This window comes from Podarcis muralis, chromosome Z (genome assembly GCF_964188315.1).
Source record: "Podarcis muralis chromosome Z, rPodMur119.hap1.1, whole genome shotgun sequence".
NCBI classification, from domain to species: domain Eukaryota; kingdom Metazoa; phylum Chordata; class Lepidosauria; order Squamata; family Lacertidae; genus Podarcis; species Podarcis muralis.
This window is the reverse complement of record NC_135673.1, coordinates 15,932,918-15,947,494: the sequence shown is the minus strand read 5'-3', so window position 1 is coordinate 15,947,494 and position 14,577 is coordinate 15,932,918. Positions and strand designations below refer to the sequence as shown.

At 44.9% G+C, this 14,577-nt stretch overlaps 1 protein-coding gene and 1 long non-coding RNA gene across 4 annotated transcripts in view; one reads left to right on the top strand and one right to left on the bottom strand.

Moving 5' to 3' along the window:
* ASS1 (argininosuccinate synthase 1) overlaps positions 1-3,147 on the top strand; it is a 76,034-nt gene extending 72,887 nt beyond the window's left edge. For both annotated transcript variants that reach the window (XM_077922228.1, XM_028715365.2), the window contains 2 exons: positions 1,075-1,140; positions 2,504-3,147. In XM_077922228.1, the coding sequence (XP_077778354.1) occupies positions 1,075-1,140; positions 2,504-2,555 (118 nt within the window). In that variant the 3' untranslated portion in view covers positions 2,556-3,147. The remainder of the gene's footprint in view (positions 1-1,074; positions 1,141-2,503) is intronic.
* A 2,179-nt stretch (positions 3,148-5,326) lies between these two features.
* Positions 5,327-14,577, bottom strand: part of LOC114589484 (uncharacterized) — a 31,597-nt gene continuing 22,346 nt past the window's right edge. The window contains exons 4-6 of one of the 2 annotated variants that reach the window (XR_013391354.1): positions 12,674-12,741; positions 11,795-12,281; positions 5,327-5,781 (exon numbers count right to left, since the gene is read on the bottom strand). This is a non-coding gene — a long non-coding RNA (uncharacterized LOC114589484). Of the gene's footprint in view, positions 5,782-11,794; positions 12,282-12,411; positions 12,742-14,577 lie in introns of both variants that reach the window. The other variant, XR_013391353.1, reaches the window with a different exon arrangement.

Sequence of the window (14,577 nt, the reverse complement as noted above, 5' to 3'; positions counted from 1 at the left end):
GGGGTGGTAAACCTCAGGCACCCAGGGGACAATTACAGCCCTCTAAACCATGGGTAGGCAAACTAAGGCCCAGGGGCTGGATCCGGCCCAATCGCCTTCTAAATCCAGCCCTAGGACGGTCCAGGAATCAGCGTGTTTTTACATGAGTAGAATGTGCCCTTTTATTTAAAATGCATCTCTGGGTTGTTTGTGGGGCCTGCCTGGTGTTTTTACATGAGTAGAATGTGTGCTTTTATTTAAAACGCATCTCTGGGATATTTGTGGGGCATAGGAATTTGTTCATTATTTTTTTTTCAAAATATAGTCCTGCGCCTCACAAGGTCTGAGGGACAGTGAACCAGCCCCCTGCTGAAAAAGTTTGCTTACCCCTGTTCTAGACCTCTCTATGTGGCCCTAAGACCTCCTGAGGCCACACCCCTCACTGGCCCTTTAGAGCCCCCCCCCCAAGTGTTTTTGCTCAGCTGGAACATGTCCTTGAACTGGCAGCATATGCACCATACACTTAAAGCACATTTAAAACACGTCCCATACTTGCAAAGAATCCTGAGAACTGACCTGAAGCTACAGTTCTTAGGATTCTTTGCAGTGGCAGAAATGTGCTTCAGAGGTATGGCACATGCACATCCAGTGCCCCTTGCTTCTCTGGGTGGATAAAGCGTAGAGAAGAGGTATGTGCAGAAACAAGGCTAGTGTACAAAAGTAAAATTTACATTTGTTTCTCTGTTCACTTTTGCCTCTGCTCCTGCCAACCACTGGCATGTGGCCCCTGGAAGCTTGCCTAGGATGGAATGTGGCCCTTGGGCTGAAAGGGGCTCCTTGCCCCTTCTTTAAACATCTCACAGAATCATAGAAATGCAGAGTTGGAAGCGATGCCAAGGATCATCTAGTTCATCTCTCTGCAATGCAGGACTCTCAGCTAAAGCATCCATGACAGATCACACACACACATACCTATCCTGGTCTCTAGAAGTTGTGCGGGATGCCTGCCTTTCCACCACTGAAAGCCAACCTTGGCACTGCGTTACTGTCTTTATTATAGCCACCAAATCATTCTTTTGCCTTTCCTTCCTGCAGCATGGATGTCCAGGGCGATTATGAGCCATCAGACGCTACTGGCTTTATCAACATTAACTCCCTTCGGTTTGTATTGAAGCGTTATAGTTTCAGAAGCCTGCCAATGTTCTAGGCAGATGCTTTTTACTGAATCAGACCATTAGTCTATCTAGCTCAATATTGTCTGTACTGACTGGCAGCAGCTATCCAGGGTTTCCGGTAGGGGGCATTCCTAACCCCAACTGGATATGCTGTTGGGGATTGAACCCAGGGTCTTCTGCATTCAAAGTGCATGATTTGCCTCTGCATAACAGCCCTTCCCCTAAAATAGGGTTGCCACACCCCGAAAGCTTTTTTTTAGGAAGACCCCCTACCTTAAATGAAATAAGGTTCCTCAGGGTTCTGAATTAAAGTAGGAACCCAAGACAGTGTCATCTACTTCATCAGACCACTTTGTCAATATAGCTCAGTATTGTTATACTGACTAGCAGCCACTAGTCTCCAACCCTAGCTGGTAATTCTCCTCTTCCTACCCAAGGTCTGCCACTCAGCTGGATGGGTCCCAGAGCCCCTGTAGACATCTGTCCCCCAACAGTGGAGATGGAACCTGGGGTGAAAAGCAGAGGGGTGGCTTCTACCCTGCCCAGATGTGGAACCTGGGGTCTCCTTAGAGAAGGAGCAGGGAGGAGAATGGGGACAAAACTAGAGTGAGTTGGCTCCAGCTCTCATTGGCTCTGGCTCCACCTCCTCTTTGGTCTCCCTACATTTCACCCTGACAGTCTCAATGGCCACCAGCCCCTACTGGCATGGCTGAGTTCTTCCATTTCAGAGTGGGTGGGGGTATCACATGCTCCCCAATAACGAAAGATTTCCTTACATACAGAGAAACCTAACACCCTATGCAAAAGACTGCATTTCTCCCTAATTCATTGGACTTCTGCATGCAGTATGCCTTCATCTTACAGTCATGGATTCTATAAAGGAGAGAATCAGATGGCCCTAACTGTTTAGCTAATGGAACTTTCCAGGAATAGAAAGCCCAGCTTCCAGGAATAGAAAGCCCAGCTAATTAATGCTATCCGCAATCATCTATTTTGTTTTGGGTTTTTACATAATCTGTCCTATGCACACACCCTTCTGAAATCGGAGAGGGGTAGAGAGACACAGTTACCTAATAGGCTCTTTTGCCCCTTCCCTCCCCCAGTAGCAGCCTGTTAACTTCTTTGTCCTGTGCATTAATGTACACTGTTCCCCCCCCCCTTGAATAAATTAATTATACAATGATGAGTTTTTCAGCAGCAGACAGGAAAATTTAGAAAAACTCACATATCACCTTCCACTTATTACCCCCTCCCCGGTCGTTTCATTTATTTGTCTCAACTTTGCCCAATACTAATTTTAATTCAGAATGAATTTCTCTCACGTTCTCTTTCTTTCTGTTGATTTCCAGGCTGAAGGAATATCATCGACTCCAACGCAAGGTCAAAGCACAGCAGAAATAATATAATGGGTGGGGTGGGGGCTGCAGGCTTTTTCTTTTCCCACCCAGCTAACACACCTATGTGCCACTCACGGCTAATTGCGGTAGTAATTGGTAATAGTTACTCATCTCCCTGTGCCTTGAGGGATCCCACAATGGTTTTGTTACAGTCTTTTAGTGGCATCAATGAAATGGAATCAAGAAAAAGGTGGTTGGTGGAAAGGCGGGAGCATCACCACGCCTGTCAGTTTGCACACAAATATGTTATTAAAATATCTGTGCCATTATTTCTGGAATCTTAATGAATGGGACCTCCTTTCTTTCTGTTTTGCTTCTCACTGTTTCCCTCACACTTATTCAGCCAAGCTGTTTTGCCAAGCTTTAGTCTTTGTCCTTTCATACGAGTTTAAGTGCATCTGAAGGACATGCTGGATTGGGCTTGCTTTTTTTGTGTGTGTGGGGGGGGGTGGGAGGGAAGAAGCAGCAAAAGGAAAGTGGGCCCTGGACTCTACCCAAGCCCATCGCTCCACCTGTGGGGAGACTAAAGGGAAAATGGAATGGGGGTGGTTGAGGGAGGTGAAGAAATAAAATAATTTGTTCCATTTTGATCACCACTAAGAGCATTTCTTTCTTTGTCTTTGCATTAATTGCAACGAGGTCTGCTTTAATTTCACCCTTTATAAAAGTCCCTTTCTTAAAATGAATTTCTCAATTTTTTTTAGCCTCCAACCCCCCCCCCCCCCCCCCGCCACCGCTGCCCACATCCCTACAGGGATGCTTCAGTTTGAAAATAAAAATCAAGGTAAAAAAAGGATAGAGAAAAATGGAGAAGGTTGCGTGGTGGGGAAATGTGGAATTTTTCAATATTCCACTTGCAGCGTCAACTGTGGACTTGAACTAGTTCCAGAAGAGCTTGAAACATAGAAGGAAAAACCAATGAGAATTAGATTTGCTTGTGCTACTGCAAGGTACAAAAGTGTGTTTAGAGGAAAACTTATATCCTGCTCAGCAGATAGTGAGCTTGATGTCACACAGCTGAAAGGGTGTAAAACCAAGAGAGAGTAATCTGTAGCCTTCCAGGTGTTCTTGGACTCAGGCTCCCATTGTCCCTGAATAGGGATGGAAAGATTAGTCATTTCCAGTTCTCTCAGTTTCTCATTTTTCTGTTCTTAAATTCAGTTTTCCACAATGCTCAAATAAACAAATAATTCCTCATGAAAATTCATTAATGCTTTAGTGCAAATTTGTCTGTTTGACTCATGTACACATTTTTGCAAGCAATGTTCTTTAAGATAATGCATCTTTGTCTGCTAGTTTCACAAATATATATATATTTTATGTACACTCTCCCCCTCATATACACATTTTGGTAAACATCAATTGTTTGGAGAACTGCAGGTTTTGAAGGGTGTCTGTGTTTTGGTTTTCAATTTGTTTTGGAATTATGAAATTTCATAGATTTGCCTTTAAGTGTGAACTGAATCTTTGCCATAGCCCTATGTATTAACTATCCTCCATAATTCATATTAGGGCAATACTTTTATTAGACCAGCTAAAACTCCAAAATCCATACACTTCAAAATTTCAAAGAGGTGGGGAGCAGGGGTTGCTCTTTATAAAATAATTTAGAGTTGGCTGAGTGGTGTATATTCTTGCTTGCATATTTTATACTAGCATTTCTGGTGTTTGATCGTTTCTGATAGTTCTTACAACCTGACACTGTCTAGCTGCCTGCAGAGTTCTCCTTTTAAAGCTGAACAACACTAAATGAAGGTTTTAAACTTAAAGCACAGCAGATGATGATTTTTTACTTTTTAAAGTGACAACCAAAACAAAAATCCAAAGCTCCACAGGCAGCATTTTAGACAGCCTCACTTCTAGCAAACCCCATGGACCTACAGAAACAGAGAACTAGGATAACATACAGTTATACAGGTACAAAAATGTACTGAAGCAATGCAAAGCAGCTCTGGACTTGGGAAGGGGGGTTGTGACCTGACTTTGGGAACATTTATTAACATCCTGCTTTGACTTGGTGAGGACTGAAAGCACCCTGAAAAATCTCACTTTGACCCCATACTTTACAAACCAGAACTGAAGAACAGAGGAACAATAAATTAGGGAAATCTGTTATAATCTGAACAGCCTCACTCCTTTGTCCGCCTCTCCCTACCCTTTGTCCGGTTTCATAAGACAGTGGTTCTCAAGCTTTTTTCTCTGGGCCACACCTTTTCAGAATAAAAATTTGCTTGTGCAGCACCAATTTTTTAATTGAGAAGAAATACATCGAAAAACAAAAGCTAACAACTCCCAGCAGTGCTTAATCTTGAAAAGATATATATGCGTCTTCTGCAAATAAAACAATTATTTTGATACTACAGTGGTACCTCTGGATGTGAATGGGATCAGTTCTGGAGTCCCGTTCGCATCCTGAAGTGAACGCAACCTGCGTCTGCGCATCTGTGTGTGCGCAGGTCGCAATTTGATGCTTCTGCGCATGCACGTGACATCATTTTGAGCGTCTGCACATGTGTGAGTGGCAAAACTCGGAAGTAACGTGTTCCGTTACTTCCGCGTTGCCGTGGAGCGCAACCCAAAAATGCTCAACCTGAAGCAACTTTAACCCGAGGTATGACTGTATACCATACTGCAATGTTTACATGTTGCTTTGCCTTGAACCTTCCCACCACACTTGCTATCCTCTCCTGCCACACCAGGACCACTCCAGGAGCTGCTGAGATCTGCGTGCTACTGTTAGGAATTGGAGTCAAGTGTAGCTCAGCAGTAAAAAACACAGTGTCAGTGAAGTTAACTCTCTTATTTTGTTATAATAATTTTTAATTGATTTTCCACATTTTTAATATCCTCACAATATTCATTTTTCACCTCTACTTAATAGGTTCTTTTGAACCCTTGAACTTCCCTCCACCCCTCCATGGGGTCTTTCTTTATCCCATAATTAACTGCATCTTTTACATTTTCCAAATCATTATATAAATCATAAGTGAAATATAGCAGAATTTCACATTACAAGTATCTTCACATTCCTGCCAGTGTCTTTAAATTTTTACAGTGATCTTTTAAATAAAGTACAAATTTCTTCCGGTCCTTTTCAAATGCTTGATCTTCCTGGTTTCAGATCTTTCCCGTCAGTTTCGCCAGCTCCCCATAGTCCATCAGTTTCGCTTGCCGCTCTTCTTTCGATGGCACTTCATCTTGCTTCCATTTCTGGGCTTGTAATACTGCTGCTGTTGTTACATACAAAAATAGTCACTTGTCTTCTCTCAGTATCTCTTTACCTATAATGCCTAATAAAAAGACTTCTGTATTTTCTTTAACTCATTATAAATCATCTCCCAGAAGTCTTTTACTTTGTCACATAACCACCACATATGGTAAAAAGTACCTTCTATTCCCTTACATTTCCAAAATAAGTTTGAACTCGTTTTATACATTTTTTCAATTTTGCTTGGTGTTAAATACCAGCAATACATCATTTTCATAATATTTTCCTTCAGTGAGCGGCATGCAGTAAATTTCATTTCTTCCTTTCATAATTTTTCCCAAGATGACAACTGAATATTATATCCAAAATCTCTAGCCCAGTGTATCATGACTGCCTTAACTTCTTCATCCTTTGTATGCCATTCTAAAAGCAAGTTAAACATTTTTGATAATATTTTCACCTTATTCTCCAACAGATCTATTTCAAACCTTGATCTTATTGAATCAAAACCATTTTTTAATCTATTTAAAAGATATCATTTATCTGATGCCATTGTAACCGATCTGTCATATATTATTTTAATTCTTCAAAAGTTTTCAATTTTAATTGGCCTTCTGCCTCAATTAATAAATCTCTATAGATGGCCCAATTCCCTTTCATATTTACCTTTTTAACTGAAAGGTAAGGGTGAGAGCCACCAGGGTGTTTTCCTTTTGAATAAGTTTTTATATCTGTCCCATACCTCATAGGTTGATTTTCTCAATGTGTGGTTCAAGAATCCATTATGTGCTTTCACTTTATCATACCATAAATATGTGTGCCACCCAAATCTGTTGTCGTGACCTTTCAGATCCAATAAATCTGTGTTATCTAGCTAAATCCAGTCTCATAACAAACAAAGGCAAGATGCTTCATAGTATAATTTCAAATTCGGCAAAGCGAAACCACCTCTTTCTTTAGCATTTGTAAGAAGTTAACTCTTTATCCAAAGATGCCAAAACAGCTCAGGCCTTGTGATCCCAAACAACTCTTCCCATTGGTCTTGTTGCCTTGAGGTGGTTGCCTTCCCTTTTCTCTTTAAGGCTTCTCCTCTCCAGGGTCCTTCCCAAGCAGTTGCAAACTGTGCACAACCAATCTCTGCTCTGCCCTTTTCATTTCTCTCTGTGTTCCAAGAGTCACAGCAGGAGGGGGAGGCTCCCCCTCCTGCTGTGTTCCAAGGTCACAGCAGGAGGGGGAGGCTCCCTAGATTCTTCAGCAGCCTGCCCTCTCACTGCCTCTCTAGCCCCTGCTTCTACCTCAGAGTTTGAACTGCTCTCTGCCACAGCCTCTTCCTGCTCACTAAACCCTGTTACCTCTTCAGCTTCTGACACCGCCTCTTCCTAGTCTGCTTCCTCTTCTCCCTCTGACCACTCATTGTCATCCCACCACCAATCCCCTGGCTCTGAGGCATCATCCCTTGGGGGTTCCCCAGCTAGTGTCTCCCACCATTCCTCTGCTTCCAGCCAGTCCATGGCAGTTGCTTCCCCCTGAAGCAAACCACTGAACTGTGCATGTAGCAGCTTCCTTGGTGAAAGTACCTTCAGGCCCTGGGAACCAATTCTGCCTACCTAGGCTAGGCTTTGGATGCTCCTGGACAGCCAGGATTATAAGGGATTATAAGGGAACAGGGAGTTGGATATGTTTAGCTTGGATAAGAGGAGACTGAGAGGGATATGATAGCCTTCTTCCAATATCTAAAGGGTTGTCACATGGAAGATGGAGCAATGGTTCTACCCTGCTTCGGAGGGTAGGACCCAAACCAATGGACTCAAGTTACAAGAAAGGAGATTCCAATTAAGCATCAGGAAGAAATTTCTGATAAGAGCTTTTCAACAGTGGAATGGACTCCTTCCCTGAGGGGTTTTAAGCAGAGGTTGGATGGCCATCTGTTATGGAAGTTTTATTGAGATTTCTGCATTGCAGCAGGGTTGGACTAGATGATTCTCAGAGTCCTTTCCAATTTTATGATTCTATTACTTCCTGGGTCAAGTGAAAATTGCTTGTCTTCTCCAGTATCTGAGTGTTGTTGTCTCCATGGTTAGTCTTTGGTCTTCATGTGCTTTTCAGTGTTGACTGCAGGGCTTCTGTAAAATCCCCATCATGACTCAGGCTGCTGCCATCATCCTTGGCCCGACACACAGTAACTGTGGTTATTAATGTTGAATATTGGCTATTAATATATGGATATGTGAGGGGCTTTAGGCCCACAGGCTTAATGTGGCCCTCTAGGAATCTCTGTCTGTCCATCACGATGCTCTTGAGGCCCTAGTTTTGTGCTGGGGTCCTGCTTGAGGATTTCCTGCAGGCATCTGGTTGGCCACTATGAGAAAAGGATGCTGGATGAGATGTGCCACTAGCCTGGCCCTGCAGGCTCTTCACATGTTCTCAGTGCCCCCCCCCATCTAGAGTGGGCCTGCTACCCCTGTCTTCACTGCCATTGTTACTGCCCACTTGGAGGGTCTGAGCGTGTTTGTGTGAATGTCCTTACGAGCTGCCCTAGCCATTTGCCCAAATCTAAGACAATAAGGGAGGTGTGGGAACATTTGTTTGACCTGCACCAGAACCAGGGGTGACCCAAAAACCAGCTAGAGAGACAGCTTGTTGTAGTTTTTAGCACATCCGCAGGTGGTGAATGTGGCTGTTGTCAAACCGGCATCTGTTCAGGGCTGCCCCAAGTTGCCCAGCAACTTACTATAACAACTTCATGGTGACTTCTGGCACCTATTTTACTTAGCGGGGGGAGCACTGACCACAAAATTTCTTCAAAGGGGAGTCAGTCCATCCCCAGTGAGTCTTGTCCAAGGGTCCGCCTGAAAACACTGAATCGACACAAACCAGTGTTACTTGTGTGTGCAAGCCAGGCTGGGAAACGCTGGTTTGATAACATTGGCAGCATCACTATGGCTTTCCCCCTCCCTTGAAACTCCTCCCACGCAGCCTTCTCTGGTCTCCTTCCCCCTCTTGCCCTCGGCTGCAAGCCCTCTTGAGCCAAGCCCAGAGGCCTCTGGGTAACAGACAGCTGTTGGATGACCCTTCCCGTTAGCTTCCGCCTCGGGCGCGCTGCGTTGCCAGCAGGGCTGATCTGTACGCCTCTCAGGCTGAGGAGTGCAGGGGCTCCTCCAGGGTCACTGTCAATCGATATCTCATCTGCAGGCTCTCCTAGCGGAAGTGATAGCATATTGGAAGAAGGTAATGGCTCTGGTCTAGTGGAAAAGGCTAATCTTCCCCAGCTGTACAGGATCTCTGCAGGTGGCCTCTGGCATCTTCCTCCCGACACACCGCTGGGCTCCCCAACGGCAGCACACAAGAGAAGAAGAGGAAGAAAAGGACCCTTTTCTTTAAAGGCACAGAGACTCCCTTTTCATTGGTAGATCTTCACCGGCTGGGGCAAACTGGACAGCTTAGGGGGCATGGAAGGAGTGGGCCAGGCCACCCCTACGGCCCATGAATCACAGTCCATCATGTGTTCACTGGGTTCCCACATTTCCAGGAGGCAGCAAAACCAGAAGAGTCCCTGGATAGTGGAGTCCCTTTCACTTAGTGGAAAGATGTGGAAGGCTTTTCAGCCTGAGGGCCACATTCCCTTCTGGGCAAGCACCAGGGGGCCACATACCAGTGGGTGAGTGGGGCCAGAGTCAAAAGTGAGTGGAGAAATGAATGTAAGTAGGTTGGTGTCCACACCCACCCACCCCTCTGTTCCCCTCCAGGTAAATAATATGCATGATTGGAGTTCCAAAGATACATTTCCAGCTGGGCAAAAACAGTCAAAGAGGATGTGAAACAGAGCTGGTGAGGGGTGTGGCCTACGGAGAGTCCTGAGGACCAGATTAGAGAGTCCTGGAAGGCTGCCTTTAGCTTCCAAGCCTGAGCTTGAGTCACTAACTGCTCCTCTTTTTGTAGCTGACAATTTCCCTGTTGCATGTATTTGCGGGTGGCGTGTTGGCAGGTGAAATGTCATTTTGATACTGCCTTTGTGGCACTTTGCATGCAGAAGGTCCCACCTCTCTCATGAGAGACATTCTCCCTTCACTTGTACTCATCCATCCTTTGAGAAGGGAATGTCTCTTTTTTAGATCAGCAGTGGGAAACCTGATCTAACAAGAGGCATTCCCTCCTCTCTCATGACAGACAGCTTCTTCTGCATACAGTGGTACCTCGGGTTAAGTACTTAATTCGTTCCGAAGGTCCGTTCTTAACCTAGAACTGTTCTTAACCTGAAGCACCACTTTAGCTAATGGGGCTCCTGCTGCTGCCGCGCCGCTGGAGCACAATTTCTGTTCTCATCCTGAAGCAAAGTTCTTAACCCGAGGGACTATTTCTGGGTTAGCAGAGTCTGTAACCTGAAGCGTATGTAACCTGAGGTACCACTGTATAGGCATTCTCCCATTATGCAGAAGAGAATGGTCTTTCTTAGATCAGCGATATGGGACCTGTGGCTCCCGAGATGTTGTTTGACTCCAATTCCCCTCACTCCTATCCCGTTTGTCATTCTGGCAGTTGGCTGTATCAGATGCAGTTGAGACCAACAACATCTAGAGGGCTGCAGGTTCCCCATCCCTCCTAAACACCCCCCACTCTTGTGGCCCTAAGGCTGTGGCAGAGCAGGCGGTGCAGTGAGGGAAAAGTGATATGTTCCCCCATAGGGATACATGTGACATCCGTCTCCCTGAGTGAGGGAGGCAGATGGAGACCCCTCGGAAGCAGAGTCCAGCGCCGTAAAGTGTAATAAATAATGCATTGTGGCAGATAAACAGCCACCTCAAGGAACCACATGCAGGGTTAATTCAGTCCCGGAGGGCTCAACGACATCATTAACCCAGTGAAGAGGTGATGGTGCACAATGCCACACCAACCAGGGTCATCCAAAATACCTCCAAAGTTGTGTGGGGGTGTTTACAACACAGCATGGGTGTGAGGAGGATGAGCTGAACTCTCCCTATCTTCTTCAGTTTCTCCTTGAATGCAGGCTTTGAGAAAAATTAAAATAAAAGACTGCTATTCTACTGGGGGGGGGGTGTTGGTTCTGCTTGCAGAGCCACATTGGGAGAAAAACAGATGTTTTGTTTTGTTTTTTAAGGGAGAGAGATGAGGAAAGGTTGCAGCATTTGGGATGTTTTAATTCAGAGAAAAGGCAAGGAAGAGGAGACATCACAGAGGTTTATACTATTATGCATTGAATGGAAAAAGAAATGTTTTCCTCCCTTTCTCATAACATTTGAACTCATGGATGTCCTAGGGAGTTGAATGGTGGAAGATTCAGAAGAGACACAAGGAAGAATTTATGCATGCGGTGCAGAGTTAAACTATGGAAATCGCTCCAGCAGGGGACAGCAGTGGCAACTTGGATAGCTTTAAAAGAGGGCTGGTAACCTTATACTAGCCACAATGGCTATGCTCTGCCTCCACAGTTGGAGGTAGCAATGCTTCTGAATACTAGTTGCTGGAAACTGCAGGTAGGGAGAGGGCTCTTGAACTCAGGTCCTGCTTCTGAGTTTCCCACAAGGGATTTGTGGTGCCTTAAAAACTAACCGTTTTTTTATTACGTCATAAGCTTTATTGGAATCCACTTTGTCAGATGCATCATTCGAGGATGGTTATGTTCCACCTCTACTGTCAGAGGAGGTTTGACAGTCAGTCCTGGAAGATCTGTTCCCTGCCTTTCAGACCTTTTCTTACCTGGCCTGGCAGGGCAGGGCCCTGACTAACTCGAGCTACAATAGCTGAAGCTGCTGAACAGAATTTTGGGCTGGTGGGGTGGTTTTTTGCGTGGTGGGGTGGTTGTTGTTGTTAATATTTTGTGCCTTTATTTGGGATCTTATGAGGAAATTGTTCAATTTGGTTGTATACTTTTTTATTTTTTTGTTTATTGTTTATGCTTTTGTTAAGTTTGTAGTTATGTAATTTTTATATGTTGGAAGCCACCTTGAGCATTGTTTTAACTTTGGAAAGGTGGCATACAAATAAAATGATTGATTGATTGATTGAATACCAATTACCAGGAATTGCTAGTGGGGACAGCACTGTTGGAACCAGGTCTTGCTTGTGAGATTCCCACTGGGGCATCTGGTTGGCCACCGTCTGTACAGGGTGATGGACTAGATGGGCCTACAGCGTGATCCAGCTGCCAAGCTCTTCTTCTGTTCTTAAATACAAAATGTTCAGAACAACAGAGACAAAAACACATACAGCATCTCCAAGAACCATCTGTGGCCCCTTGCCTACTGCTAGTAGGTTTATTAAATACATACACCCAGCTTGGCCGAGAAGACTCCCTTTGTGCTGAGGTCGAGAGCCTTTGGATGAAAACTTCCCAGGAGGAGATGGGCTCCCTTTGTAAACTTCTTGAAACAAGGTGGCTTTGTCTCTGCATTTCACAAGGATCTGCCTTGCATCTCTCCCCGGGAGTTTCCCAAAGCCTTCACCAGCGATTGCTGAAAGGGAGCTTTATTCCTCCTTGACGGTCCACGCCATCATGGGAACCACCTGAGGGAGAAGGACAGGCGGGATCACAAAACCAGGGAGGGCAGATAAGCATGGCAATTACAAAAGGCTGCCCCGAGGGGTCTAGGCCTCAAAGCCTCACCGCCGTAAAAGGAAAAGACAAGGGACTCACACAAGGAACTCCGGACACCCATCTGGTCACTCAATAGCAGTGGTCAGTTGGCCCTTTGTGGGGTCTCCTTTCTGCCTGAACACCCCTCCCTGTTTCCCCATCATCCAAACTGAGAATGTGGCCATCCAAAAAGACAGGTATGTTTTGTTGGACCCTCGTAACAGAAGATATTGGCTTTTTCTCTTGACTTTTTCCTCTCTGTAGAAAAGGGGGGGAAGAGGAGGTCACCAGAGTGACCTCTTTGGTTATGTGAGATGCTCACTTAGACGCTGACATTATCTGCCCCTCTGCTGCTGTTGGCCCGACAGCCTTTCTGGGTCATGAGACAACCTGCAAAAGTGAGGAGGGAGAGAGAGAGAGAGAGAGAGAGAGAGAGAGAGAGAGAGAGAGAGAGAGAGAGATGAACAGGACCAGCCATTCCAAATCTTCGTATGAAGTCATCTTCTACTGAGCGGTTCATTTGTCTCAGTATTGTCTACACTGTCTGGCATCAGCTCTCCAGGGTTTAAGGCAGGGGTCTCTATCAGCCCTACCTAGGCATGTCACTGAGCATTGAACCTAGGATCTTCTGTATAGAAAGCAGATGCTGTACTACAGAGCTACGACCCTTGCTAGGAACAGGGGAAGTGACCTTGTACTGAGCCAAACCCTTGGTCCAAAACATGTGTTCTGTCATTGAATTACTGTCGTCCATCTAAAACTAAAGATTCTAGTCCTCATAGGCCATTGGAAGTGGCATTATATATCTCCAGGATTTCAGGCAGAGAAGTCTTCCAGCCCTACTTTGAGATGTTAGGGATTGAACCTGGGACTTTCTGCATGTCAGGATCTACCACTGAGCTACAGCCCTTCCCCAAATTCTTCCTGCGATTCCTTGTGACTTAACTTACAAGCCCTTCCTTTTAAGTTCACTAGGTGGTCTTAAGCAAGCCATTCTCAACCTGAATGTATGTCCATTTGCAATGTGAGGACAGTTAACACTGATCTACCTTACAAGTCTGTTGTTTAGTTTCCCCAGCTAATTGTGTGGCATGGTTTGGAAACCAAGAACCACTAAATCACTTCTGTATTGCTATGCTTACTGCATTGCTTCAATTTGTCTTGGGTTGCTTTTAACCTTTCTGTCTCTGGCTTAGCATTTAGATTGTAAACCCTTTGGAGGCCTTGTCCTTCCTGCTTAGGTTACTTTATAAACTGCCCATTTATGCACGTTCAATAAGTGCATGACTGTGTATGTGCAACAAACCCAGAAGTGACCTGGAAACGTCATAAAGATGTCCCTGAAACATCACTAAAAGGGTGGAGCTGAGGCATAACAGGTTGTACACAGGCTTTTTCAGTGGGTTTCCATTATACCTGATTTCACCAACATGCATGGTGCCTCGGAATGTAACCCCTGGATAAACGAGGGGCTGCCTGTACTCCATATAAATAGCAATATCTAATTACAGACTGCAAAAAGCTAAGTCTCCATGTTTGTGGCCCCCAAGAACAGGGGCAAAGTATTTTTTCCTAGCACATCTAACTGGCTGGACACACCATCATTTCCTCTTCTGTTTTAATAACCATTCAGAGCAAAAACAATGCTTCCCACTCTCACTCTGCATTGCCTGCTTGCCAATTCTCACATTGTGACTAAGCCAGTTCAGAAGAGAGGGACAGGAATCATTGTCCTCCCTCTTAATAAGCTCATGGAAACATCGATCCTTCCAGGCAAGGGAAAGGGGAGGAATTTGATTCAGTTCACATTTAAAGTCAAGCCTAACCAATACACATTTTCCAAAAGAATGTGAACAGAAACATTGCTATCCTTTGAAAAGTGCAGTTCTCCAAATTTTGCAATGCCACTCTCCAACCAAGTAATGTAAATAAATGCATATACCAGGGTAGTGTGTGCATGAAAATGCATAGTGAAACAAACATAAAAAAATGAATTATATTATGAGAAGTAGCTTTGCAAAACATCTAGATATCAACCGATTGTCCGTCCTTGATGTAAACAATACCCAACACGCCAACTTTGAATAGCCTGGGGTCCTTATGTTTTAAATCAGGGATTGTGTCCAAGGGCTCCATTCCCCTTTAGGCAACCTTCTGAGACCATGTGCCAGTGGTGGGTGGGGCTAGAGGCAAAAGTGGGTGGAATAAGGAATGTGGAAGCAGGGA